The 25171-nt window shown below is 53.0% G+C and overlaps 10 protein-coding genes across 10 annotated transcripts; 3 read left to right on the top strand and 7 right to left on the bottom strand.

Annotated features, from left to right (window-relative positions):
- Window positions 1-307: 307 nt before the first annotated feature.
- Window positions 308-991, bottom strand: AYO21_06581 (hypothetical protein; the record flags this gene model as incomplete). Its single annotated transcript, XM_022656540.1, has 1 exon — window positions 308-991. The coding sequence occupies one exon, from the start codon at window positions 989-991 to the stop codon at window positions 308-310; it is 684 nt and encodes a 227-aa protein (XP_022511150.1).
- Window positions 992-1480: 489 nt separating this feature from the next.
- AYO21_06580 (hypothetical protein) lies at window positions 1481-2212 on the bottom strand (the record flags this gene model as incomplete). The annotated part of the gene is made up of 1 exon (XM_022656539.1): window positions 1481-2212. One exon carries the CDS (start codon window positions 2210-2212, stop codon window positions 1481-1483), a length of 732 nt encoding a protein of 243 aa, XP_022511149.1.
- A 2221-nt stretch (window positions 2213-4433) lies between these two features.
- AYO21_06579 (hypothetical protein) lies at window positions 4434-5245 on the bottom strand (the record flags this gene model as incomplete). Its single annotated transcript, XM_022656538.1, has 2 exons — window positions 4434-4548; window positions 4617-5245. 2 exons carry the CDS (start codon window positions 5243-5245, stop codon window positions 4434-4436), a joined length of 744 nt encoding a protein of 247 aa, XP_022511148.1.
- Window positions 5246-7892: 2647 nt separating this feature from the next.
- Window positions 7893-9600, top strand: AYO21_06578 (hypothetical protein; the record flags this gene model as incomplete). The annotated part of the gene is made up of 5 exons (XM_022656537.1): window positions 7893-8441; window positions 8513-8787; window positions 8867-9316; window positions 9399-9482; window positions 9561-9600. The coding sequence occupies 5 exons, from the start codon at window positions 7893-7895 to the stop codon at window positions 9598-9600; spliced, it is 1398 nt and encodes a 465-aa protein (XP_022511147.1).
- Window positions 9601-10399: 799 nt separating this feature from the next.
- AYO21_06577 (hypothetical protein) lies at window positions 10400-11758 on the bottom strand (the record flags this gene model as incomplete). The annotated part of the gene is made up of 2 exons (XM_022656536.1): window positions 10400-11051; window positions 11436-11758. 2 exons carry the CDS (start codon window positions 11756-11758, stop codon window positions 10400-10402), a joined length of 975 nt encoding a protein of 324 aa, XP_022511146.1.
- Window positions 11759-12423: 665 nt separating this feature from the next.
- Window positions 12424-13344, bottom strand: AYO21_06576 (hypothetical protein; the record flags this gene model as incomplete). The annotated part of the gene is made up of 1 exon (XM_022656535.1): window positions 12424-13344. The coding sequence occupies one exon, from the start codon at window positions 13342-13344 to the stop codon at window positions 12424-12426; it is 921 nt and encodes a 306-aa protein (XP_022511145.1).
- Window positions 13345-13637: 293 nt separating this feature from the next.
- On the top strand, window positions 13638-15993 carry AYO21_06575 (hypothetical protein; the record flags this gene model as incomplete). The annotated part of the gene is made up of 3 exons (XM_022656534.1): window positions 13638-13745; window positions 13850-14062; window positions 14356-15993. The coding sequence occupies 3 exons, from the start codon at window positions 13638-13640 to the stop codon at window positions 15991-15993; spliced, it is 1959 nt and encodes a 652-aa protein (XP_022511144.1).
- Window positions 15994-16731: 738 nt separating this feature from the next.
- Window positions 16732-18738, bottom strand: AYO21_06574 (hypothetical protein; the record flags this gene model as incomplete). Its single annotated transcript, XM_022656533.1, has 2 exons — window positions 16732-18553; window positions 18605-18738. 2 exons carry the CDS (start codon window positions 18736-18738, stop codon window positions 16732-16734), a joined length of 1956 nt encoding a protein of 651 aa, XP_022511143.1.
- A 1944-nt stretch (window positions 18739-20682) lies between these two features.
- Window positions 20683-21892, bottom strand: AYO21_06573 (hypothetical protein; the record flags this gene model as incomplete). Its single annotated transcript, XM_022656532.1, has 2 exons — window positions 20683-20787; window positions 20879-21892. 2 exons carry the CDS (start codon window positions 21890-21892, stop codon window positions 20683-20685), a joined length of 1119 nt encoding a protein of 372 aa, XP_022511142.1.
- Window positions 21893-23180: 1288 nt separating this feature from the next.
- On the top strand, window positions 23181-23665 carry AYO21_06572 (hypothetical protein; the record flags this gene model as incomplete). The annotated part of the gene is made up of 3 exons (XM_022656531.1): window positions 23181-23270; window positions 23338-23570; window positions 23632-23665. The coding sequence occupies 3 exons, from the start codon at window positions 23181-23183 to the stop codon at window positions 23663-23665; spliced, it is 357 nt and encodes a 118-aa protein (XP_022511141.1).
- Window positions 23666-25171: the final 1506 nt, after the last annotated feature.

The following is a 25171-nucleotide window of genomic DNA, read 5'->3' as shown; positions in this document are numbered from 1 at the left end:
AGGTGGTTGAGTGACGAATAGAGACGAGGAATGAATTTTGAGGACCTTAACGCATGTTGTAGAGACGGACGGCACGTGATCGGGGGAGTCTGTGGTAAGACAGCCGTTCAAGCATGATACGATGATACAATGCGTTGTAAAATCAGTTGAATCGGCTTGAGTAGAATTGAACTGAATCCATATTTCTCTGTAAAGCTGGAATGTAGAAATGATGAGGGTCGTCAAACGAAATCTAGCCCAAAGACAGCTCCTCCTCAACCACTCGTATCCATCCAGATATCTGTAGAAACCTTGCCAGCTCTTACATTTACCGCCCTCCGTAGTGGTCATAGCCTACAAAAACCTCCTCGTCGATTCGCGCAGGTACACTTTGTTTGCGCCTCACCAGCTCCTCGATTGATGTACTATATCTGTGGTTGCAAGGCTGAGACAGGGCTCGCGCACGAGCGACGTTCTTTGTCGGAGTCGTCTGGTGCTCGAATGGAGTTCGACTGCGGAGATCGGTGGTCGATTCCTCGTTCTGAGGGTTCTCGTCATCGACAATCTTGTGTTGGGCCAGTGTGTTGCCGTGTGATCGTCGACGATCCAAAGGACACCTTCCCTGATCAACCGTGGAGACAGACCCAATGGAGAACAGCCTGGACTTTGGCGACACGGCGAATTGAGCTTTCAGATCGTCCTCTTCGATATACATGGACCACAGCACGTTACTATTCTTCCTGGCCCAGTCACTCTGCTTGCGCTCAGAGTTTGCGTTATGATTTTTGGATGCTTCGGGTGGATGGGAACTGGTTCTCTTGGTCACCACCTGCTTCCAAATTCTGGCCAACAGGAAAACCATGCTGCCCAGCAGAAGAGTGGAGATCACCGAGAGGACGATAATGGCTGCAACGAGGGACTCGGAGGTTAGGGAACGGGTAACAAGCCGTCTGGATGTGACGCTGAGGGCATTGAGGTTGGCAATTGCACCGAGAGAAGGGATCGGCGCCATTTTTAATAGCTAATGAGTGAATCTCTGTCACGCGATTGTGGAAAGAATGTCTGGGTGGTAATAGAAACAGCAACGTATAGGAGCGAGGTGGAACATCAAACGAGTGGTTGATTAAACAAGTAATGAGTGAAAGTAGTGATTGAAATCAAACTTGCCTGTGACGGATGGCACCATATAAAGTAACGATTCCTCGTGTCGCATCCTGCAGTCGAGGTGCGAAGGGAGGAGCGTCTCCCTACGCGTTACATTCCACCAGACCGCGAATTTCGATGGCAGGGAATAGTGCTCCTCCTCCCACCTTCCCGAAGCATGCACGTGAGGATCGAAATATGCGAACTTGGATCGGCCATGGTCTGAGCTCGTATCCCCTTGCGATTGCTCTCCGCTGGTATGGGTCTATTGGTTTATATTTTTCGGTGGAACCTTGTGCCGACCAACCTCTCCTCCAACGACCGAACCAGACTCGAGAGGACATCAGAATGGAAAAGGTCATCTGTTTTGCAGCATAGGATGGTCTAGAAGACCGTCGATGGTGACATTGCTATTGGTGGCCGGCGGGCGTCGCATGGCCAAGTACTGTAAATCCAGGGCATTGATAGGGGAAACCGGGGTGGGTGGCTCTGGGGCAGCAATAATGGGCACCTGCTCAGGCAGTCGTCTCGGTTCCTGACTCGGCGGACGGACGTAGTCAATTGGGTTATACGGTTTGATGAAAGGCTGCTCTTGAACCCGTGGAGGTTGTGGAGGCGTCGGATTTCCAGATGGCGGAGAGGGATAACGAGAGTATGGCGGAGGAGGCTCGAGATGATCTGGCGGAAGGGCAATAGCAATATTGACGCTTGCCCTCTTGTTCTGATAGCTCAAGTCTTGAGCATGTAGACCTGACCACTCCCTCTGCGGAATTTCAGCCGATCTGCTGCGGTGTGTGCGAGGGGTAGGATTTCTGAGATGGCCAATGTTCATGGCTGGCCCGGGCTGGAAAGGCGGAGCAGGAGACGTTGTTCGTGGACGAGGAGGGGGTCCAGGAAGAGGTCGATCCAGGTAGTACCCATGTACCACTCGCACCTCTGCCCTCTCAACCGGCCGAAATGCCACGGGAACATTATCCCAATTGGGTTGCTCATATGAAGGATATGTAGAGGTGGTCAACACCATACTGGAGCGGGACTGCCGCAGCTTCGACCGGACCTGGTCGAAGACATTGTTGCTTGGTGGATTCATCATGAGAAATCGCGTCTGAAGAACAGGTCGATGGTGGGATAATTCACTTTCAAGCTGGCCAAATGAGTGAGAGTGTCGCAAGGACGAGAGTGTTGTTCCGGGTTCCTGGAGGCATCCGCTGATCCTCGATCCCAGTCATCTAAAGAGAGACAACAAGAAGATGTTGGCAACCAACCAAGGCCGCTCATCGAAAAGTGAAGATAAAACGCAGCCTGAAGTGAGGTCATGATGAAGGGCGATATATGAGTTTTAACCACCATCTGATGGGCCAAACCGAACGGGACCAGGATTGCAGGAAGGGTAGGGTTCGACGACCATCTTGCGTCTCGTAATCGGCGACCTTGAGAGCGTCAGACTTACACTGCAGAGCCGCGCCAGCAGATTGGCATTATCCATTGATAGTAAACGGTGTGGGAAGCGATTGTCAGTAAGCGATAAGCGTCAAGAATAACCATAGCAGAAGGGGCCAGCATGTCGCGGGGGCAGTGAAAGACACCACTATAGCAGCGGAAAAAAAATGGCTTAAGGGAAGCGAAGTTGCTGTCCCCGATCCCACGAGGGAGGATTGTTCAGTTGCCCGACATTATCGCGATATCCCCCCCAGCGTACAACGGCGCAGTGAAGGAGCGAGAAGGAAGACTGTTGAAGGACCGGTCGAAGGGGCGATGGGAGGGAGGCTCTTCGCGGACCGATGTTCCTTCTGATCAGGTCAGAATAGAAAACAAAACGAACCGCTTCCTTCGCAGCGCAATGGCTTAGCAGAAATTCCCCCAACAAGTTAGAAGCTGACAATCTGGGGCCGAGTAAGCTTGTCAAGCCTTTGCATGGCCCAAATGCCCAGCCTCACTAGCCCCCAAGACTGATGGGGGATCCGTAAAAATGGCCATATGGGGTCCAAACGGGGTTGAGCGTCTCATCTGAGAGTCTTGAGGGAAAGCCTTAGGCGAGTCGAGGTGTAGTCGTAGAATAATTCCCCGTCTGGTTGAGAGTATGCGATGACAAGGACGGTGATGCGGGATTATAAACATCCGTAGAGAGCCGTGCTCTTTCCTATACACCCGTGTTCAAGACGATCTCGATGTACTCAGTACTCGTAGGTAGTCTGACCTGGGGCAACTTGTATAAGGGGTGGACCGTGCGCTGCTGCTGGGACCCGTCCCAGACGTCCCAGGGGTGCATTGGAACCGGGAGTTTGGGTTACATTCTGGGTACCCATCAGTGCCATCAAGAATAGACGTAGGATCTTCCCTTGTCACGGATCGTGTTTTGCAGGGTAAAACGGCGCGGAAATCAAGTCCTCGTAAAGTGGTCCTGCTGTCGCCCTCTGTGGTGAATATTTCCCCCACAAATGTAGACACACAACCATCATACAAGATCCGCACGTGGCGAGCGGACATGGGATACGCGATCCAGTAGTACGAGTAGTCATTCTCATGTTGTTGCTCGTAATCTCCCATGTGGAATCACAATGCCATATGCGGTGTAGCAATCTTGCCTCGTCAACTGGAAAAGCAAACATTTCCTTGTTGCTCTAGAGACATTGCCAAGACACTCGATGGTTGTGTATTTCAATAATGGGGAAAGAAGGGGAAAAAAGGTGTGACAGCAAGGTCGAACGCGGTCAAGTCGAGGAGGAGGCGGCAGGAGGAGGAGGAGGGCGTGTGGCGTGGCGTCTTGTTCCATGCTGGTTTCGGCCACATGCAATTTCCCTCACAGCCACAAAAGATGGTTTTCATATCCACAACCTCCTAATCGGGACATTTACTTCTTCCCCTGATTCTACATCACGTGTGAGGTATTTGGTAGGGCACAAACATGCAAGGACTCTCACACAGTGATGAATATCTCTAACAGAAATTTGACATCATACTCGTATACCAGGACAGTAAAGAAAAAAAGAGACGACTCCCAGTAGCTCCGGTAAACAGGTATTACGCAATGCTAGCTACAGAGATCAAGCCAGCACCTCCTTGATGCGTCCAAAGATAATATGCAAAAGAAGGGACCATCTTCAAATCATGCAACTAACTACCCCATTGCACACTTGCAACTAATTACAGAAACACTCGCTGCTCTTCCCCTCGCATAGACAACCTCCCCAGACATGCTGCTTTGTTCCTTGGTATCAAGCAGGACTTGTTTGCTGTTCCTGCAAATGCAATGGCCATGTGGATCGTAACAGAAAAATGTTCAAAAGCCCTTCGTAAAAGTTGACACCCGCTTATGCCATGACCAAAACGGCGGCAGCAGCGAGACCAGCGAGAGCGAACGATCCAGTGTTGGCATTGGCAGCACCAGTGAAGGTGGCGACAGCAGGTGCGACAGGGGTGGCAGAGCTGTTGAAAATCATTAGCCCAACTCATTCCTAGAATTTGCGCATTGCAAATGGTGAAAATTAACTTACCCAGAGTACGACCAGACACCAGTGGATTCGGGAGAGACAGGGGCAGCCGGAGCACCGGTGCCAGCAGCAGGAGCAACAGAGGACCATGGGCTGGGGACGTCAGAAGCGGGAGCAACAGGGGTGGCGGTCGTGGAGAGAGAGCCAGTGCTGTAAGTCCAGTAGCACCAGTCGGCGGGAGGAGCACCAGTCCACTTGGCTTCGATCGAGCTGAGCTGATCAGAGGGCAGGAGAGAGAACCAGGCCGGGGGAGTGGTGGCAGTGTATTGACCGCAGGCGGCAGTCGTGGTGGGAGCCACAGGAGCCGAGGTGGTCGTGGTGGTCCAGTCACCCCAGGTGTGAGAGTCGGTGCTCACGGGGTCAACAGGCTTGCTGCTGGTGCTGCTGGCGCTGGTCCAGTCGCCCCAGGTGTGGGAGTCGGTGCTCACGGGGTCAACAGGCTTGCTGGAGGTGGTCGTGGCAGCGCTCCAGTCACCCCAGGTCTGGTCGGCACCAGAGCCGCCCTTGTAGGGGCAGTTCGTGACGGTGGGCTCGCACGAGGTGATGGTCACATCGACGGTGTCGGTGATGGTGGTGGTTCCGGCAGATGCAACGGCAGCAAGGCCGGCAGCGACAACAATGGTGGAGCGCATTTTTTCGGATTTGGTTGGATTGAGGTTTTTTGAATTACCGGAATCGAAAAAAAAGTAGATAACTTCGAAGAAACGAAGAGCGTCGGGGTGGTGCTTTGAACGAGCGTGGGTGAGCTGAACTCGAAAGAATGGACGACCGAAGTCAAAGGGCTTTGTGGGATACTGAAAGTCACAGCTTGAGTATAGGAAGAGAAAAAGGACGATGGTTCTGGGCGTCCTGAGCTTCTTGTACTGCTGTCACTAGCCAGGGAGATTGGAGGCCGGGTCGACGAGCCATGCACCGATTGAGGCTAATTCGCAGTATTCTCAGCGCAATTTCCCCAGCGGCGCCCATCAGACACCATGTCTGGCCACTACCGCGAATCCCATGGACCCATGGTGGACAACGGCGAGGTGACAGACACCCAACAGGGGAATGAAAGGGGGCAACCGGCCAGTCAGGAGCCCGGAGAGTTTCGCTTCAGAGTTGAAAGGCATCCCACAGGCTCAAATTAAGGCTTCGGAGGCTTGCGCAGGTACCGGGGCAATCAGCCAGTGGGACGCGCCTCATGCAGCCACAGAGGATCTGGGTGTCGCTAGAAGGTCTTTCCAAGGTCCCAATGTAGAATGGTCCACAGCCCTGGAGTGGATGAGCCGCCGGTCGTTTGGGTATCACGGGCGGCAGCTGGTGGAGGCCCCATCTGCCCGTCTGTTCATCTGTCCATCAGCCCAAAGAACAACCCAGAAAAACGTGTTGGAAAAGGAGCCAGGTCCCCAATAACAATAATAATATCCCAAATTTGGTGTGAGGCTGCCCACCCGAGATGGCCTTGACGGCTCCCCGTGGTGCCAGTGACGCGCTGGCGCTGCTGAGATGGCAACGTGAGCAGATGGACGCGATGGTGTAATATTAGTTTTTTCTGTGTTGTTTCACACTGATTCTCCGTTTCTCAGGGGGTTTGAATTTCTCCAGTGGCTCAACGCCGAGCCTCTATGGCGCCCTGAAGTCCGTACTCGTCGCAGCTGAGCCTTCTGGGGCTGACGGTGTGAGATCTGGGCCTTTTCTTTTCCTTGTCGACCTGCGGCTTGTCTGGTTATGGAGCCGGTCTGCTACAACGTCTAGGTGCCCGATGCATACATATCCGCATATGGCAATGAAGTGCAGGCGGAGGTCGACTTGACACAGAAGTCGACACTGTCGCGTTAAGGTGCATCGATCGATCTGACTGTGCATAGATGATGATCTCCCATGCCTGCGTCTCACGGTGGTGATGTTGCTTTCGACATGGACGAGGTAACAACTCCGCATCGAATCTGACCTGCTCACCAAATACGCGAATGTAATTTCTCTCGCTCGTTCGGAGCCCGGACGGGCAGATCACATATTGAGAACAGACCTCTATCTCATGTCCAATATACGGAAACCCTCTTTGTGAAGGCTGCATCACAAGTTTTTGTGCCCCGAAATGAGATTCTGCTACTGCCTGCTGCTGTTGCGTCACGGGGCGATCTGATATTCATTGCTTAACCGTCTGAGTATCTGGTTGGATGCACCGGAAAATCCATGGGGTCGATAGACGGTGGAGGGAGATATTCGCGGAGATGGGAATGCAAATCTCACGCGCTCCGCTGGTTTCCTGGGCGGGATTCGTAGCATGGTAGGAACTCAATCTCCATTGTTTTGGTTGCTTGTGTTGTCAGCTTCTGGACGCGAATGGCTAAATGGCAAATGGCGAATGGAGGCAGCGCAAAATGAATAATTCATGGCCATGACGGTGATGCCGTGTGTTGGGTGGCATGCGATTGGGTCGGAGCGCCTGTCCTTTTGTTTTCTCCGCAGCCTTCAGTCACGCCCATAAGCCGTATTGCGCAGGCATTGCGCAGGCACTTCTTGGTATTTGCTCAACTCACCACTCACTACTAGTCTCTCGGTACTCGCACTTCAACTACGTCTCCTGCAACAACCATACCCCTTACCATACCATGCTCGTCGTCCGACCAGTGATTGATGCCTTCTGGCAAGGTGTGGTTGCCGATGACCGAATGCGATGAAAACTCGGGAAAGGCCTGGGAGGTGGTCGATCGTTACCATTTGCTGGTGCTGCTGGGATGCAGCTTCTGGATATCTGATCCGGTTCAACCACAAACGTCATGACAAGAGCTGTTCCTGAGCAGCTCTACCTACCCTATTGCCACCGTCAGCCTTACACAAAAATCTCCCGAGGAATTACGTTGACCAAGGACTTGCGCAGCCTCGTCTTACATCTCGTGCCTCCCGGCCCTCTCCCAGCATCATTGACTACGTCACGACTTGGAAGAGCCCGGTACATCGACTTTCGTGTGGGATGGCCATTGGGGGAGCTGACCACCGGCAATGCTCGTGTGGCGCGTTCATGACAGCTACATTTCCCCGCCCTTTGCTCATACAGGAGAAATATGTGGTTGAATGCTGTTCGACAACTACCTGCCGAGCCTCGATTCCGTAGGCTTGCGAACTAGATTTGGAAGAAATGGAGCTGACGACCGGATGCTCTCGGTATGGACAGAATGTTGAGGTCATGCTGGTTGTTGAAGGCGAAGGGTCAATGAAAGCTATAATTCCCGCACAATTCCTTTGGCCCTCATCCTCCCCTGTTCCTGGATCTATACTCATATTACTGTCGTGACAATGAAGTCCTCTGCGGGTATTCTCTTGAGCTTTGGTGCTCTAGCAGCGGCTGCCCCTGCTCCTGCTCCCCAGCTGACTCTCACGCCCGCCAGCGCTCCCATCCCTCCTGTCCGAAGCAGTGAAGTGACGGGACCGACCTCTCATGGCCCTTACAACGGTCCTAGTCCGACGGTGACGGGAGCCTTGAGCGCGCCCGCGGTGGCTCAATCGATTGCTCCTGCTGGCCCTGCACCGGTCACGTATACCAACAACAATGGGTTGCTTCAGGCTTCGAACATGCCAGTTCCGTATCAGCCGGCTGGCGGGCAGGGCACCAATGGAACCTTGCCATACTATCACCCGTTGTCCGATTTCGACTACGAGTCTCTGACTCTCGCTCTTTACCAGGAATGGATAGAGCTGGACCTGTTCCACAATGGACTCGCTCGTTTCTCCGTCCAGGATTTCAACAACGCCGGATTGACGGCCGAGGATCGATTTTTGATCGAGTTCATGGCAAACCAAGAGGTCGGCCACGCGACGCTGCTCAGCAACATCCTAGGACCTGCGGTGAGTGTTCAGGCAGTTCTACTACTAGACGTTGCGCCTTCAGGACTAACATTCATGGCGAACGAATTCAGGCGCCACCTCAATGTACCTACAACTATCCCTACACTAACGTGCGCGAGTTCATCGACTTTTGCCAGAAATTGACTCGCTTTGGCGAAAGTGGCGTCTACGGTTTCCTCGGGCATCTCGATTCGCGAGAGTCTGCCACGTTACTCCTTGAGTCCATCTCCACTGAAGCTCGCCAACAGTTGATTTTCCGCCAGTTTGACGGTCTGTTCCCGATGCCGTTGTGGTTTATCCCTGGCATTCCCCAATCCTGGGCATGGACACTGCTAGCGCCGTATATGTAAGTTGTCATCTCGTGCTCTGGCATGCAGGAGCTCTGCATAGCTCCCCCCGGTTCCCTGTACTGACTCTTCTCTCAGCTCGAGTTGCCCTGCGAACACGACCCGTTTGGCATGGCAGAATTTCCCTGCGCTGACCATCGTGAACAACCCGAATCCGGCAAAAACAAACCCCAATATCGGCCCCGTATCGAACACCACCGGATCCAACCCGCTGAACACGACCGGTATCGCTTCGAGTAATCTGTGCGTCAACGCAGAAGGTGCATCTTCAGACTGTGGTCCAGCCATCAGCCAGAACAAGTCTATCCCACTCTCATATCCTGGCAGACCCATCCAATTCTCCTGGGGCAATGTGAACCAAACCGTCGGTCCTAACAACAGTTACATTACCGCGCGGTCGCCTCTGGCCGATGCGCCCCGCTACGCACTCTTCGTCTCCCAGCTCAACGCCACGTTCATCCCACTCGTCAACGTCAGTGGCAACACCGCTGCGGTTGTCCAGCCAAACATGTCGACCTTTGCTGGAGAGTAAGTCCCGTTGCATCCAACCCATACTCCGTTCGATCTATTGTGTATCAGTTCTTGTATGAGAGTAAGCTAATTATTTCAGTCCTGCCGTCAATGCAACCATGTTCATCGCATTGACCAGTCAAAATCCATATGTCACCCCGTTCAACTTGTCCATGGTTAATCCGTGAGTCATTTTCCCCTCGCATCTCAAAGAGAAAAAAAAGAGCGCAAGCATGTATTCATGTACTAACCAATCATACAGATACGTTTACGCTGGACCGGCCTTGTACCAAGCTGGTTAAATGTGATATGTGTGGATCTTTTGTGAGGATGTGAAACGGCGAAAGGGATGAAGAGTGGCGGTGAATAATGTATGGACGATCGTTAATATACCGACGATAGTAATCGAATTTGGCGGGGAAGAAGATAGAAAAAGTAATTAGTACAGGAAAAGAAAAAATTTGACATGCGTTTGTATTTCACATGTCTTGTATTCTTCTGAAGGATAAGGAAGTCGTCAACCATAAACCTTCCCAGTACGCGGTAAAGTCTTCATTTTGGTACCTGCTCCTAATTTTGGAGGTAGATTTCATTCTCTATCTCGTAATATATGATTGTGCGTGGTCTCATGCTCCAAGAATCGGTCGTTTTATATTTCGCTTAAATTGCATTTCGAGGGATTATTGCTCAAGATATATATCGCTAGACTTTCGTTTTTCGAGATTTATTGGCTGAAAATATGGCGCTTGATTGATTATCATTCGAGAGTTGTCGTTGACGTCGTTAAAATCGCTCATATTGTGTTGTGTTGAGATGTGATGAAATGTAATGAATGGAATGAATGACAAGTAGTTAGAGAGTTAGAGGGCTAAAAAGCATGGGTAGGTATCTATATTTTCCAGTGAGTGAGTTAACTTGGTCTTATTTGTCTCAAGTGAGGGATTGATTGAGTGAATGAATAAAAGATCAGCTAAAGCCTGGCCTTGACCCTTCAAGGCTGATAGAGGATCACGACCGGGGATGAAAATGAAAAATGCAATGCAATGAACTGAATAAAAGAAGACAATGAGAAAAGAGGGGGGAAACTCACGCCTCTCAACCTCAAATCGTATCCCCCTCCCTGACCCAGCCCCAGTCCCTGTCGAACTTAGCCCAGCCGCCGGCCTCGGGCTCATCCATCATCTTAATCTCGTGCACGACCATGTCGTAGGTGCCCTCGCTGGGAATCTTGCCGGCGCAGACGTTGCCGCCCATGGCGATGTTGAGGAGCACAACAAAGTCGGCCATGGGCCGCGTGCCGCTGGGTATAGGGGCCTTCATGACGGCCTGCCCGTCGATCCACCACACCAGTCTGCCCTGGCCCGTGGCGGGGTCCTGGGCCCACGCGAACTCGAAGCGCACGGGTCGTCCGTTGGCCATGCCGTGTACGGGGGTGGCGACGACGCGGTGCTTCATCGTGTCCTGCGGCGTGTAGAAGCCCCAGTGCAGGCACGAGTGGTTGACTCCATCGCCGTTCCAGGTCTCGGCAATGTCCACCTCGCCATCCGTCGGCCACGTAAACGGCTCAAACGGCAGCAGCCAGAACGCTGGCCAGATGCCCCCCGCACACGGCAGCGTTAGTGTTGCCACCAAGCTGCCCTGGGGACGGGACAGCCGTTGTCGCGAAACGAGGCGTGCCGAGGTGTACTTCTTCCCAGGGTCTGGGTTGTTTGGCGATGCGATGGCGCGCAGAACGAGGAGGTGGTTGGGCGTGCTGTGGAAAAGCAGCGCACAGAGAGAGCGTGCATAACGTTAGATATTGTCTCTCGGCTCAAGTGGTTGTAACATAAGAATGCAGGATGGGAGGGTAGTATCTGTAGATGGTTGGGATGTGTTGCTGATCATGATAGAACCATATAGAAACAAAGAAATAGAAGCCTTATTATCACAGGGCCGACCGCTCTAGTCTTGAGCAAGTTCCTGTATTTTCGAGAAACTCTCCAAATACCAAAAATACCGATCCTCGTCTTCATATCGCGAACCACGAGGCCCCGGACTGCGGAAAGGAGAGAAGGATGAGGGTGAAAAGACAACACTCCACGGACTTCTGACAAGTATTCACCTTTCGACCCAGAAGTGAGACTTGGTAACAACTTACTAGAATGAATTCTCCCCCTCGGGCGTATAATGCTCGATCTCATTATTTCCCCATCCGTTGTTGTTTCCCAGCTTATGCTCCCACTCGGCGCTTATGGGTGTTCCGGGATCGAAACGCGCTTGCCAGTATGTCGTCGGCTGCGGCGGGAATCCCGGCTGGCCCTGCAGGTTGGGATGTGTGGCTTGCGGGATTGCTGGAGGATACTGTTGCGGTGGTGGAGGAGGTTGGTGTCGTTGCTGGCCCCCGGATAGAATCTTCTGACCTTCCTGCTGGAGGTCCTTGATCTGCGCTTTGAATTGCGCGAGGGTGTTTTTGAACGGCATGGCTACTTTTAACTTCGGCACTGCGTCGCAGACACGATAGTACAAATGAATTTCTCTTGTCTTTTCGAGAAGCTGGATGCAGTGTACCGAGTACCTAGTAATAGTAGGTGGGATGCTTGCTTTTTCTTGGTGGGTTGGGGATGACGTTGCTCGCGTCTTGGTTCCTGGAACAACGCTAATGCGTTCCGACGCATCAAACAACCAACTTCTTCTAGTTACTATGTACCAGTGGCACCTCTGAATATCAGTCAGTATCGGTCATAGTCAGTGTAGAAAGCTCTGCCTGAAGGGTACCAAGTGCCAGTATAGGAGACACGCTTTGCTCCTGTAAGTTGATCGCTTGTGGGGGGTTGTTGCTCGTGGGCCGATGGCTCAATGACGAGGGTGTCAATTAAAACCAGAATCGGTGTCTTGCAGACATGGCTGCATCCACTGCCATCATGTAGTCGACGGCGATGTAACCAAGATGCTCCGGGTGCTCAAAGAATGGGGAAAAGAAGTCGAGGATAAAAAACAGGATGTGAAAACTCTCTCTCTTATTCAGTAGCCGATGGCTACAGAGCGCTCGCTCGATCCAACACTTGCTCCCCCAAGCTTCGTACACAAACAGCACATGAACTCTCCCCGGCCGAGTCAGCCATCATGCTCGCTGGCAGGTTTCTTCTCTATTCAGCCTTGTTGGCTTCCTCCTCTGCGGCCTGCTCCGCCTTCATCAGCCCCCAGCGACGCATGACGGCCTCTTCGGCCTCCCACCGAATCCGGTCCCGTTCCTCCTTTGTATAGCCGTCGGGGGTGTCGTCGTCGTCAGTATCGACAACGGCAACCACCCCGGCGGCTTCCTTCTCTTCCTCCTTCTCCCAGGCGGCCTTCTCTGGCGCGCCCGCCATGCCCTCAGTCAGGAGCCATGGCTCCCGGAACACGAGCGCCTTCAGCTCCTTTATGGCGCCGATGACCGTCGCGCAGGTATGGCAGCGTTTGAGCATGCTGCCCCAGGGGTTCTCCACCGCAACGTTGCACCACTTGCGGTCCTCCTCGTTCTGGAGGTAGTCCTCGCAGAAGTTGTAATTCGCCTTCTTGCAGGCGTCGCACTTGTATTTGAAGCACATGTCGGCCTGTGACTTAGAGGTCTCTGCGTAGGTTGATGTGCTTGATTGAGTGTCTGTCGCTGGCGAGGTTGGTGAGTCTGAGAGGAATGCTGACAAGGATACCTCCACTGAGAGCAGTGAATGGGTGCCGGGTAGAGAAGTGTGACATTCGTGAGAGGAGAGACGTGAAGCTGGATCGGTAGGCTTGAAGGTTTGTTTGAATAGGTTGCGTGGGCTGATGAAGGAGGAGGATGGATTCCAGGCCTTTGTCGCGCCTTGGATGATGATCTGTCTCAGTCTGTCCTTGAGAGTGATCCTGCAAATTTGAGATGAGTTGAACACTGAGATGAATGTTTTCAACACGGTGCTGGGGCCTTTGCTGTTGACAGTAGCGCCTGGCGGCATAGTGGTGCGGTAGAATCGTCCTTTAGAAGAGAACATCCTAGAGAGGAAAGCAGGGCGAGTCGCCTTGTTGTCTTCCTGCAACATGATTTGAGACATCTCGTGAGCAAGACACCTTTTGCCAGTAGTTCACCATCTCGGAGAGAACGTGAATCCAGACTGTTGGACTTCCCAGCAGATGGTTTATCGCGAGAGAGGAGCAAGGCTCGGGCATCTGAAGATACAATCTTGAAGACACAATCTGAAGGTGGTCGACTGCGAGAAGAGTGACATCGACGTTGACAGACCTTTCTGAAGAATTCGGTGCGTGTGTCCTGCCGAGAGGTCTGCCAAATGTGTTAACGACATCATCGCTTAGTCGGCGACGTGTTAACAGGTTCACTTTAGCAACAATGAATTCCCTTCGACTTGCGCAGACCTTTCACGGTCTTCTCTCCAAACCTCGCGGGAATTCGCCTCAGAAAACCGCTGAGGAATTGAACGCAACTTCAAGCTCAGAGGTACGTCTGTTCCAGTCCTTGTGTGCCTCTGGCTACATGAGACGCAACCCACGACCTCCATCGTGAACAGACAGGACATCTTTTGACCACAAACTTCTGTACAGCTCGACGGCGAATACCAGCAGATCCTCACCCCAAGCATGGCCTACCAACGACATCTCCACAATCATCCGAATGGCGAAGATTACTGTGCTGGGTGCTGGATTTGGGGTCAAGTCCACGACCACGACGATGAGAATAATTGGGAAGACGACTCAAGCTCCGACAAGACCCCAACTCAGGCCTCTTACTTGGAAGCGAGAGAACTTCAGCGCAATGTGAGTCAACCACACGAAAGGCCATCATCTGAGACATGATAGATGAGGAAGAGGAAGAGGAACAGAGACAAGGATAATGTTGATATACGGACAATTGTATATCCGGTCCCTGGGCGCCCAGACCAACCAGCTTGTGGCGTCTGTCTGCGCCACAAGCGCCACAGTCCCAACACTGAGCCTCATCTTTTGCCTGTTCCTACTTCATCATTGTCCATCTCAAGACACGATCATCCTTTATCATGGTCAATCTCATTTGGACACACAGAGGAAGCTAACGTATCTTCTGTGTCCAGGTTTCTGATCCTGTGACCCACGAATCGGCCGCAAGTGACAATACCACCATGGCCGAAATCGAGGACCACTTCACTGTCTTCGTCCGGCTCCCCTTTAATCGGGGTGACTTTGTCGATCCCCCCCCTGTGGCTTGGTCTGCAGCAAAAGAGCGAGCACTATGGGATGTCATGTCTCGTCAGTCCAAAAACAATGAAATCGACTGGAAGGCACTATCAGAGAGATTTGAGGTGACGCAAGCCTTTCTCCTCCAACAAGCGGCATGGCTCTACGAGCGACAACTGTCCCAGGTTCGGGCACAGATGCGACGAGTTGGAAACAGACAATCTGCCACGCCCTCCCCGGCTCCGGGATCAGCTTCCGCCAGCATGGTGGGTGGCCAGGCAATGAAGAGAGCTGGCAGTGGAGGGTCACGTGTTCCTTCTCGGTTGTCCACCCAACACATTGGAAGTCCTGTTGCGGGAGGAGGAGACAGTACGCCAGGAACTCCTGCTAAGAGCAGGACTTCACTGCCGTTCCGGAACACGTCTGGGCCAGTTGCAGCTGCCGGAGGTCCACAGACCAGGGTGGCTTCTGGAACATCAAGACCATTGTCGAGGCAATCTTCCAAGGATGCAGAGGCTCCGCAGTCTAGAAGAGGCAGTATCCAGCATCCATTGGCAAGATCGCCAGGTCAGACGCGCAACAATCAAGCCCAATCATCTGACTCGGAAGATGAGATGACTCAATCCCGGATTATGGCTCGACGACCAAACCCCTCGTCTATGCACCGCCGCGTTCTTTCCTACAGGAAGGAGTTTCAATCCCAAAAGGGTGCCACTAGTAATTTGGACGACAAGGGCCTTGCACAGAATCCGCCTACCCATGACGAGGAAGACGATGAAGAAGACGAGCCATCTTTTCTCCCATTTGCCAACCCCCCAACCGAAACCAAGCCTCGGCCATCATCTTCCTCCCAACAGGATCCTGGTGCAACGTTGCGCGGCGCTTTGCAAACACAGCGACCCAGCATGCAGCGTCGCACGACATCGGAACGCATAGTCTCGTCTCCCACCATCGAGCCGCCGACTCCTGTCCAGACCCAACGAAATCCACCAACCGTCTTATCCTCGACCTCATCTCCGTCATCCCCTACCTATCCCGCTGCTGCAAACACAACCTCGACTCGACCCGCGCCTCGAACCGATGGCCAATACTCTTCTCAAGGTAATCCGACAACCCAACCTCCTGCCATTCCGAGGCTCGGCACACCTTTATCTCCTCCTCACCGTGCGCTTCTCCACACCAACTCTCAGTCCGCATCTGCCGCAGCCTCGCCTCGCCGCCATGGCACAGGTCCAGGGTCTGATACCTCGCCTTCTATGGGATCCTCCTTTTCCGACCTGGATGATACGAGTGTTACGCAATCGGCGTTGGAAGAAGCATTGTTGAGCGGAATGGGGAATACCACGATGACGACGCATTTTGGAGGGTTTGGAGGCAGGGTCACTAGTGGAATCGGACAGGCTTTGAGGTCAAGGTATTTTGACGCAAGAGGTGGTGAAGGTCATGGTCGTGGAGGTGCAGGCGGAGCAGGAGGAGGAGGAGGAGGAGGTGGTGGTGGTGGTGGTACCGCAGGTGGTAACGTGAGCGAGAGATGAGAATAAGGGCGCTAAGAACTCATCGAAGCGAGTGAACTCAGAATGAAAGTTGCGTGGGAATGGAATCGGGACAAGGATGGGCTGGGAAACGGAGCTTTGGTGGCGAGAAAGAGAAATGCAAAACTCTGGCCAAACTGAACACAGCACCAAGCATGCATGTACGGGGTGCTTGCTGGCAGGAGAATTGTCTATGTCGGAGTATGACTTGGCTTTGCTCTCAACGCGATCACAACAGTGTGCTATTGTACCATGACATTACCAGGATGAGTTGCTGGGCTCAAATGAGATGAGATCGGATCAGATCTCCCAACAGAGCAGCGTACTTTCAAGTTTCCGGGTTAATAATAACGCGCGAATCATGTAGATCTGATCGTATCATATGGCATCATGTTCCGATCCGGGAATAGGAAAACTTACATGAACAATCGCATACGCTTAGATTCAGTCTTGCTGTTGCTTGCTTTTGAGGAGAGTACAGTAGGGCTCAGGGAGGAAGGAGGGCCAAAGACAGAAAGAGATAAACCGAGCTGAATCAGGCTGAGCGAAGTCGAAGCCGAGTTGAGTCGTGTAGAACAAGAATATCTAGCGAGCTAGGTACATAACAAACTTCATTATCCTAACCTTTTTCCTGTGAGCAAGCACCGCAGCGACGCAGACGCGGGGGGATACAATATGGGATCCCTGCCGACTCTGGTTCTGCCTCTGCCCCTGCTCTGCTCGCCCGTCTACCTGTACTGTCTACACCTCATCCCTCTTCCGCTCGGGCTTGCCGCTGCTCTTGGACTCGTGGGCGAGATTCTTGCCTACCGACCCGGTCGTCTGCGTCCGCGTGGACCACGATGGGGTTGCCGTGACTTTGCCGCTGTGGCTGCTGCCGCTGCCGCTGGCACTACCGCTTCCGCTGTGCTTCGCCGAGTGGCTGGCGCTGGAACCATCACCATCGTGGTGCGTGGCGTTGCCCTTGAATTTGCCGTGGTTGGGGAAGTCCTCGACGGTGGCGTTGTGGCCGTAGCCGCGGTATCCACGGACGCCGCGCTTGCGGTGCTTGTCGAGGTGCTGGAGGTGCTCGACACCGCCCTTCATGTAGTCGACCATCTTCTCGCCCAGCGTGCGCTTGCGCAGGGCGTCGTCGACCGCCACGCCCGGATTGGCCGCGTACCAGGTCTGGTAGGCCGGGCAGGTCTGCGCGACCGTCTCGGGCACCTGCAGCGACGTGAGCTGCTCCTGGTGCTCCAGCAGCATCACCACCATGCCCGCCGACAGGTGCCACGCGATGTGGCAGTGCAGGGGCCACACGCCCGCGTTGTCCTGCGTGTACTGGATCACAATGTACGACGGGTTGTCCGGCGTCGCTTGCGCCCAGAGCATGTGCACGTCGCGCCGCTGCGGGTTCGACGGGTTCGTCACCGTGCCGTCCCAGGTGCCAAAGCCCTCGGCCAGGACTTGGAAGTCGTGCCCATGCATGTGCATCGGGTGCGGCGCCGGGGTGGTGTTGATGATGACGATCCGCACAGTGCTGTTGGTGCCCGTGTTGATCACATTGTACTGTGGTGCGAACTCCGTCTGTCCCGCAATCGCCTGCGAGAGCAGGCTGCTCGAGAGATCTCCGTCGTAGCTCACCCCGTTCATGGTCCAGTGGAAGACTCCCGAGGCGTCGGGGGCGCCAGCAATGGTGATGGTGATGGTGGTGTCTGCTTCGGCCACGGGCATGACGTACTGGGGCACCGTGCTCGCCAGCGGGTCGTTCTGGCAGTTTGAATTGATGGGCGGTTGAGCACCAGTACTTGTGGGGACGACACTGGGATCAGACCCCTTGTAGTAGATGATTCCTTGACCATTAGGTCCGTTCGTGTCTCCGCAGGGGGAGTTGAAGGCCCGCAGCCAGTAGGTACCTGGGGCCTGGTTGGCAGTAACAAGAACATCGACACGTTGACCCACACCGATGGTGACAAACTGCGTTTGGTAAGGCTGAACAGGGACAAAGTCATTGGCGATGACAGTCAGCTGGTGTCCGTCGATCGAAATGGTCTCGAACGCCGACGCGCCAGTATTGACGAACCGCAGCCGGTATGTCTTGCCGGATTCGAATTCCCATGATGCGTAGGGGACGACGGAGCAAGGGGCACCGTTGGTGACATTGGCACAAGGATATTGGCCGACACCTGCGACGAGGTTGGAGTCGGAGAACGGTCGGAAGGGTTGACCGGAGCTGCTGGGCGACATGACCAAGTTGACAATGTCCTCGTAGCTGTCATGGAACCAGTCCGATACCAGGATGGGATAGAGGTCAACATCGTAGCCAGCGTCGTTGGGACCGTGAACGACGATGGGCCCATTGACGCCTGCAGAGTACTGTGCAGAGTAATGGGCGTGCCACCAGGAAGTGCCATACTCGTCAGCACGGAATTTGTAGGTCAAATTTCCACCGGGGACGATTGGGCATTGGGAGACAGTGACGACTCCGTCGTAGTATGGAGTTCCAGGTTGGTTCAGGCCATGCCAGTGTATCGACGTGGGTTCTTCGGGACCCCAAATCTCGTTGTGAACATTGACTTCGATCCTGTACAGGTTCAGCAAAACCGCTCAGTAACAGCCATAGGCATTCTCGTACCAGTCACCCCAGTTTGCCTCAATCAAAGGACCTGGATATTGGCCATTGACAACAATCATGGCTTGCTGCACTCCATCAGGGGCATACGTCCCTCGCGAGACGGTGAAGTCATAGTATCGTGTAACGCCTGGCATCAGATTCAGCCTCGTCTAAACATCAATCCCAAGAAGATCAAGCGGACCAGTATCGGGTATGTCATTCTGGGGATGTGATCCAGAAGCTGTTCGATCCCCCCACGGGCAATCACCACCCTTGAAAAGAAGTGTTAGCGGAAAGATCTCGTGAAATATTTCCGGTCTCTCTCAGGCTTACTCCCATCCATTTTCCAAGAGGTCCTGGTTGACCAGCCAGAATGCCTTCAGCAAATACAGCGCCCAAAAGGGCCGAGACCAAACCTGTCCTCATTGTCGACAGAAACAAGGTCAAAGACTGGTCGAATAAGTGTGTAACCAGGAGAAGAAAATCCCGTACAACACTCGAGCCCGACGGAGTGTATTTATGTCGACTGCCACGGACTGAGCTGACCAGCAAAGCGGCGGGTCCAGACTTTGGCCTCCATTTGCAAACTCCCACGAAGCGGTAAGATCAACTAGACTTGTTGGGCTAGCCATTTCTGGATGTTACGAGCAGTCATCAAACTAGGTAACAGGCAAGCCTGTCAAAAGCACGGACGGGGCTTTTTGGGGAGAACCGCTTAGGCGAGCTGCTCGTAATTGGAAAGTCGTCCAGGAGCAAGGAGAGGAGGGCCAACATGAGCTTTGCCCTGCGGCGGAGCAGAACAGTCTGAAGAGACAAGGACCCGGAGCGGCCGTTTGGCCCCTGCCCGTGCTACTGAAGTATACTGGAGTCAGGAAGAAATGCTTTCGAGATAAGCGACGGCGCGGCTTACTGCCGTGGCAGCAGCAAGCAGTGACGGAACAATGTGAGCGAGGCGGTCAGATACTGTTGGATGCCTGAACAAATGGCCCTTGTAATCCATCATAAGAGTTTGCACCTCGATCATCTCCAGGGGATGGAGAAGTCATATGTAGGACAAGGTTAAGACTGGCCCCAGGGGTTGAAAAGCATCTGTTTGGAGAGTAACGGTCATCCGGGCTGAAATGCTTACATAGCGGGGAAACCAGAAATAGTTCGTCCTTGTTCATTGTCTCGAGTCAATCAACTGCGTCCAAGCTCCAAGCGGCATGTCATTGTCGAGGTCTTGACTGTGACATTCCGAGCAAGGCATGTGGCTGTTTCTCACCGACAAATTCTGCTTGAGGCGAAAGGGCCTGGCTGGTGCAGTCAGCGTGGTTGATTTACCAAAGGGAATCGCGGAGTGTCTGAGACCCTGTACCGAGTATAGTTTGGACTCCGACATTTGGAGGCTGAGAATGCAAACACCCCGAACGGAATATTCGGCTTCCGATACGAGCTGAAACCTGCACTGCTGAAGCGCGGGTACTGCACCGGGCAAAGCATCTGGGCCCGTCAGCACCAATGCTGGGGTGCCAATAAGATGATGCACAAGCATGACTCCGCGCGGGGACCAGCAGAGCAGCAAATAAGCCAGGCTCTATCAGGTATGCCTCAACTGCAACAGGGGAAAAAGGCCTCGCAGGGTGGAAAAGGCGGGTCTAATTGGGAACCTAGTGGCCGTGCTTAGACAAGCGAGCTGTTGACAGCGCATGTGATAGCAGACGAGAGTACTGCTTTTATATAAGAGAGCACCACGAGCGCTGTGCCAGTAACAAGTCTCTCCTTCCTCTAGTTGCCGGAGCCACAAGAATCCGAACATGATACGTTCGCGTTGCCCTGGCTGGGCCGTGCCCCTTGAAAGTGGGAGTATAGATTGTTATCTCTGGGCCGTCCCATTGGGATCCAAGCAGAGGTTTGTGACTATTGTCTGCCCGGAGTGTATGGGTATATGTCCACCATTATCGTGACCCACGATAATGGAGTCGTTGATAGACAAGGCTGCCACTGTTTGGTTGCGGGATTCGATACAACCAACAGCACTAGTCCACCATTCAATCCGTCAAGTCTAATCGGAGCATCTGAATAGCCTCCATTTTTGGCGGCTTTGGAAAGCAGATCGTTTAGACCCACTCTCTGGGTTGCTTGAGGACTTCCATTAGCCCCCTTTCTTTTTCATACTGGGTGTCTTCTGCATTCTCTGGATTTTCGGGAATGCCAGTGCCACACTATTCCGCATATTAGCTTCAAATTCGACCAAGAAAGTAACAAGATGGAGCTTTGCCTCAAGTCGAAAAACTATGTTTGGGTTCGACTTACAACAGGATGCATGTATTCCCACCGTGCTGTTAATGGTAGACTCATTAGAATGCTTTCAACGCGGGCGCCAGGGGTCCGCAGCCCAAAGCTGGTGCCCCTGTCGTTGATGAGGTTGAATTCGACGTATCTCCCTCGTCGAATTTGTTGCCATAGTTTCTGTTGGGGCAAATAGGGCATATCCTTTCTTTTTTTGACGATGGGTAGATATGAAGGTAAGAATGACTCAAGACCGCTGACGACGAATTGGAAAATATCTTCCTGCGGGTTCCGCGAACCAGGCCGCGAACTCGCTTCGAGATCATCAAAGAAGATGCCGCCAATGCCTCGCGCTTCATTTCGATGCGGAATTCTGAAATAGGAGTCGCACCACTTCTTGAACCTCGGGTAGTAATCTTTGTCGTGCTTGTCACAAGCGGCCTTGACGGTCTTGTGGAAATGTTGAGCGTCTTCTTCAAACAAATAACAAGGCGTCAAATCTGTCCCTCCACCAAACCACCAATTTTGCTGGGACGTCCCAGTTGCATTGACGGGGTCCCGGGGATCAGACGTCTCAAAGTAGCGGTAGTTCATGTGAACGGTTGGAGCCATGGGATTATGAGGGTGCAGCACGAGTGAGATCCCTGCTGCAAAGAAATTCAATTTGTCGACATCCGAAGCAACAAAGGATTGGTGATCTGAACGCATCTTCTCGATGGCAGGGCGTGACAACTCTCCGTAGACGACGCTGATATTGACACCAGCTTTCTCGAAGACATTGCCGTCCTGGAGAACGCACGAGATGCCGCTGCCGCCGGCTGGTCTCGTCCATTCATCCCGCCTGAACTTCATCCCATCCACATTCTCCAGCGCAAAGACTATCCGATTTTGATGTTCCTTAATGAGAGCCTCCATCCGCAGTCGCATCGGGGAATTGCGTGTAATTTTTTGCTTGCTCTTGGTCACCTCATCTACCTCGGCCAGATTAACAGGCTGAATAGGGGGCGAGTCGTTCGCTATAGAAGTCGCATAGGACATATTGTAGGCTAACGTGCCAACAAGGAGGGTCCCGAGGGACAACGGGAGGAACAGCCATCTCTGTCTGCGATGACTTCGAAGCGGTAGCGACTGTACAGCTGCGGGAGAACTGGTAGAGTAACGAATTTGGACCTGAGAAAGATTGACAGAGGACCGGCGTCCTATTTTGAGTAGCGAACTGTGAGAAGCTCGCACAGAGCTCCAAGCAGACCTGGAAACACTCATGGTCAATTGTTTACTGAGCTGCTCTAAGACGGCATGAATGAAAAAGAATGTAGGTCGACAGATCGAGAAGATGCAGGTTTATTGCAAGACTAATAGTTTCATTGAATATGTGTTGCCACAGGACCACCGGGAGAATCAAATATTCGTACCCGCCGTCAGGTCATTGAAGCTGTAGCATTACGGCTACTCAACTTTTTTACACGAGACGAAGCTGGAGAAACGCGCTTCGAGTTCTCCACCGTCACATGACAAGGCTCTTGCTTACCACCCAATCCAGCCGTGGTCGACTGACAGAGGCGTCGTGGCAATATTGTTGGGTTTTCTGTGATTCATCTTGTCTCACCCGAAAATCTTTCTCTGGGAGCCGGTAACTGAAAGCATTCGGACCAAGTCCCGGGTACTAAAGAGGCACAAGTCTGGCCAGAGATGGGCGCTATCGATGCAAGCAAATTCTCGAACAAAGTGGTCACAAAGAGGTCGATGCGACCCGGTACTCGGTAAGTGTGATCATTCTCTCCTTGTGCTGTTCTTAGAACGAAGATATGACGTGACTCACTCGCTCATCTTTGATTAAGATCTAGCCTCGTGGCCAAACTCGGAGGCTGGTGAGGAAAGTCATTAATCAGGCTGAGGCGCATCCCGTGATCGAGAACAACGAAGTCATTTTGGTGGGTTCGAAGCTTGCTTAGATAACGCGGGGCAGTCATTCGCTCCAGGTGTGGCCGGGCACTCGCACTCACACTCATTCTGCCTGCGGGTGACTCCCTGCCTCCCTGACTCCTCGTCCCACATTTGTCTTCAGGCTGCGCAGCACGGGGTCCTTGCCCACTCGTAACCAACTAGTCGGCCTATCACCGCCCCCTCCCAGTGCTGCCTGCCACACCTGGCACCTTCAAACAACTTCATCCTCATCCCTCACTCACTCACTCACCGACCAACCCTTCCTGTCTTCATCTACACTTTACACCCACCAACGCTCAAACATTTCCTCTGAGACTGCGACACCCTCAGACTTCATCTATACTCACCTGTACCACTCGAGCATCACCACACCTTCACCACCATGCGTTCCAAGTTTAAGGACGAGCATCCTTTCGAGAAGCGCAAGGCAGAAGCCGAACGCATTCGGCAGAAGTACGCCGACCGCATCCCGGTATGTTCAGTCTTGTCCTTCAGATGCCAGTCTCTGAGCCTCTTTTGACTGACAACATCGTCCACAGGTTATCTGCGAAAAGGTCGAGAAATCTGACATCGCTACCATCGACAAGAAGAAGTACCTCGTCCCCGCAGATCTGACCGTCGGCCAATTCGTCTATGTTATTCGCAAGCGCATCAAGCTCAGCCCAGAGAAGGCCATTTTTATTTTCGTCGACGAAGTCCTCCCACCTACTCATGCCCTCATGAGCAGCATCTACGACGAGCACAAGGATGAGGATGGTTTCCTATACATCACGTATGTCCTGACTAAACGCGGCGCAGAGCCTCATATCATGACGTTGCTGACAAATATCCAGATACTCTGGCGAAAACACCTTCGGCGACTTGTGAAACTCCCCGCCCTCGAGACCGACGACGCGAAAGTCACGTATTGACATGTCGCTACCGGAGTCACAAAGTGTATTGATTTGACTGATGGACATCATCTGAGGTACACCCTGGCGTTTGGACACTTGATTCAAGCCTGCAGAAGAGAGACTACACAACGGGGAATTTACCAGAGACACAGAGGTGTGATTCAACCGTGGACGGCAAGCAGGAACGAGAGACGCGAACTGTTTGCGACAAACGGGGAGGTTTTGAAGGCCCTTTATTGATTTGTATTCATGCTTGGTCACTGAACAATTCAAGTATCTTTTCCTCCCCGTTCCGTCACGATGTGATCATTTCGCGAGTCTGTACTCGGTACTTCGTAACGTAGCAAGAGAGGGTTCAGATGCGCTTCTGCCTCCACTGTTGAACGAGATCTGTCACTCACTAGGCCATCGTCCGTCAAATTGTCAAGCACTTTGTAGACGAGCACCAATCGTAATAAACCAACGCCTGCCTGGATGACAACTTTCCCGCTCAGAAGCCGCCACTTTCCCTGCCCTTCTGTCGCATTCAGGCTGGCGCTCGCGTCACTCATTCTCAGCCTAGAGATCACACTTGCAGCGATATATCACGTGCGCGCGAAAAGACGCTTTAGGATGGATTTCCAGCCCTCAACATCTCTCCAACCACCAATATCACCACCACCACGCAGTCATGTTATGCCACTCCTCGTCTCGCCAGGTGTCTTCGGATTTTCTCCAGGCTTCTCTCGACGCAAACATTCGGATTCCACCATGAGAATGCTGTATTCCTCGATCACCAGTTGCGTGTAGAATCGACACCATTGGCAAAGTGTCTATCCCCGGATGCCTTGAAAAGATCTTCATTCGACGCGAGCCTTGGTCTCTCGCCTTGCGATAGCAACGCAACCTCTATCATGGCTCTTTGACAGGTAGGCATCGAGACCGGAACAAACTCGACAGCTTCCTCACTTCAGAAGCCCCATGGGTGGTTGCATGGCAGGTTAAAAGGAGCACGATCCTTTCTCACTGTACTCGTGACTGTCCATTGACGTGATAGCATAGTGTCGAACCTCTATGACAAATAAGTCTCAGCCAGCGTCGACCCCAGCGTTCGTCCTCTTTTCATGACTTCGATCAGCTTCATTGGACTTGCTGAGCAGTGTTGCACCTCCGTCTTACATGGTGGACCTGATGAGGCTGCCTGCTCGAACATTCTGCCCAGGATGGTAAGGTAGGTCAGGGCGTGAGCTCAGACATGCGCAAATCAGACTCCCTATACCTGCCCGCTTGGAACTTGTTGCTTGATATTGCTTGTAGTCTCAGTCTGATCAACGAGCAAACGAGTTACCGTTGCTGCACTGCATCCGCGTCCGAGTTTATCCAGAAGTTGCCCATTGTACGTGCGCATCGCAAACCATTGACCGTGTGCAGCAGGCTCAGGTTGACCAAGGTACAATGATAAGCATACGCCAGGAAGCAGCGAAGTGCTCGAAACCTGATA

The sequence above is a fragment of the Fonsecaea monophora genome (genome assembly GCF_001642475.1).
Source record: "Fonsecaea monophora strain CBS 269.37 chromosome Unknown Scaff46, whole genome shotgun sequence".
Taxonomy (NCBI): Eukaryota; Fungi; Ascomycota; class Eurotiomycetes; order Chaetothyriales; family Herpotrichiellaceae; genus Fonsecaea; species Fonsecaea monophora.
The sequence above is the reverse complement of the archived record's forward strand: the minus strand, read 5'-3'. Positions and strand labels throughout refer to the sequence as shown.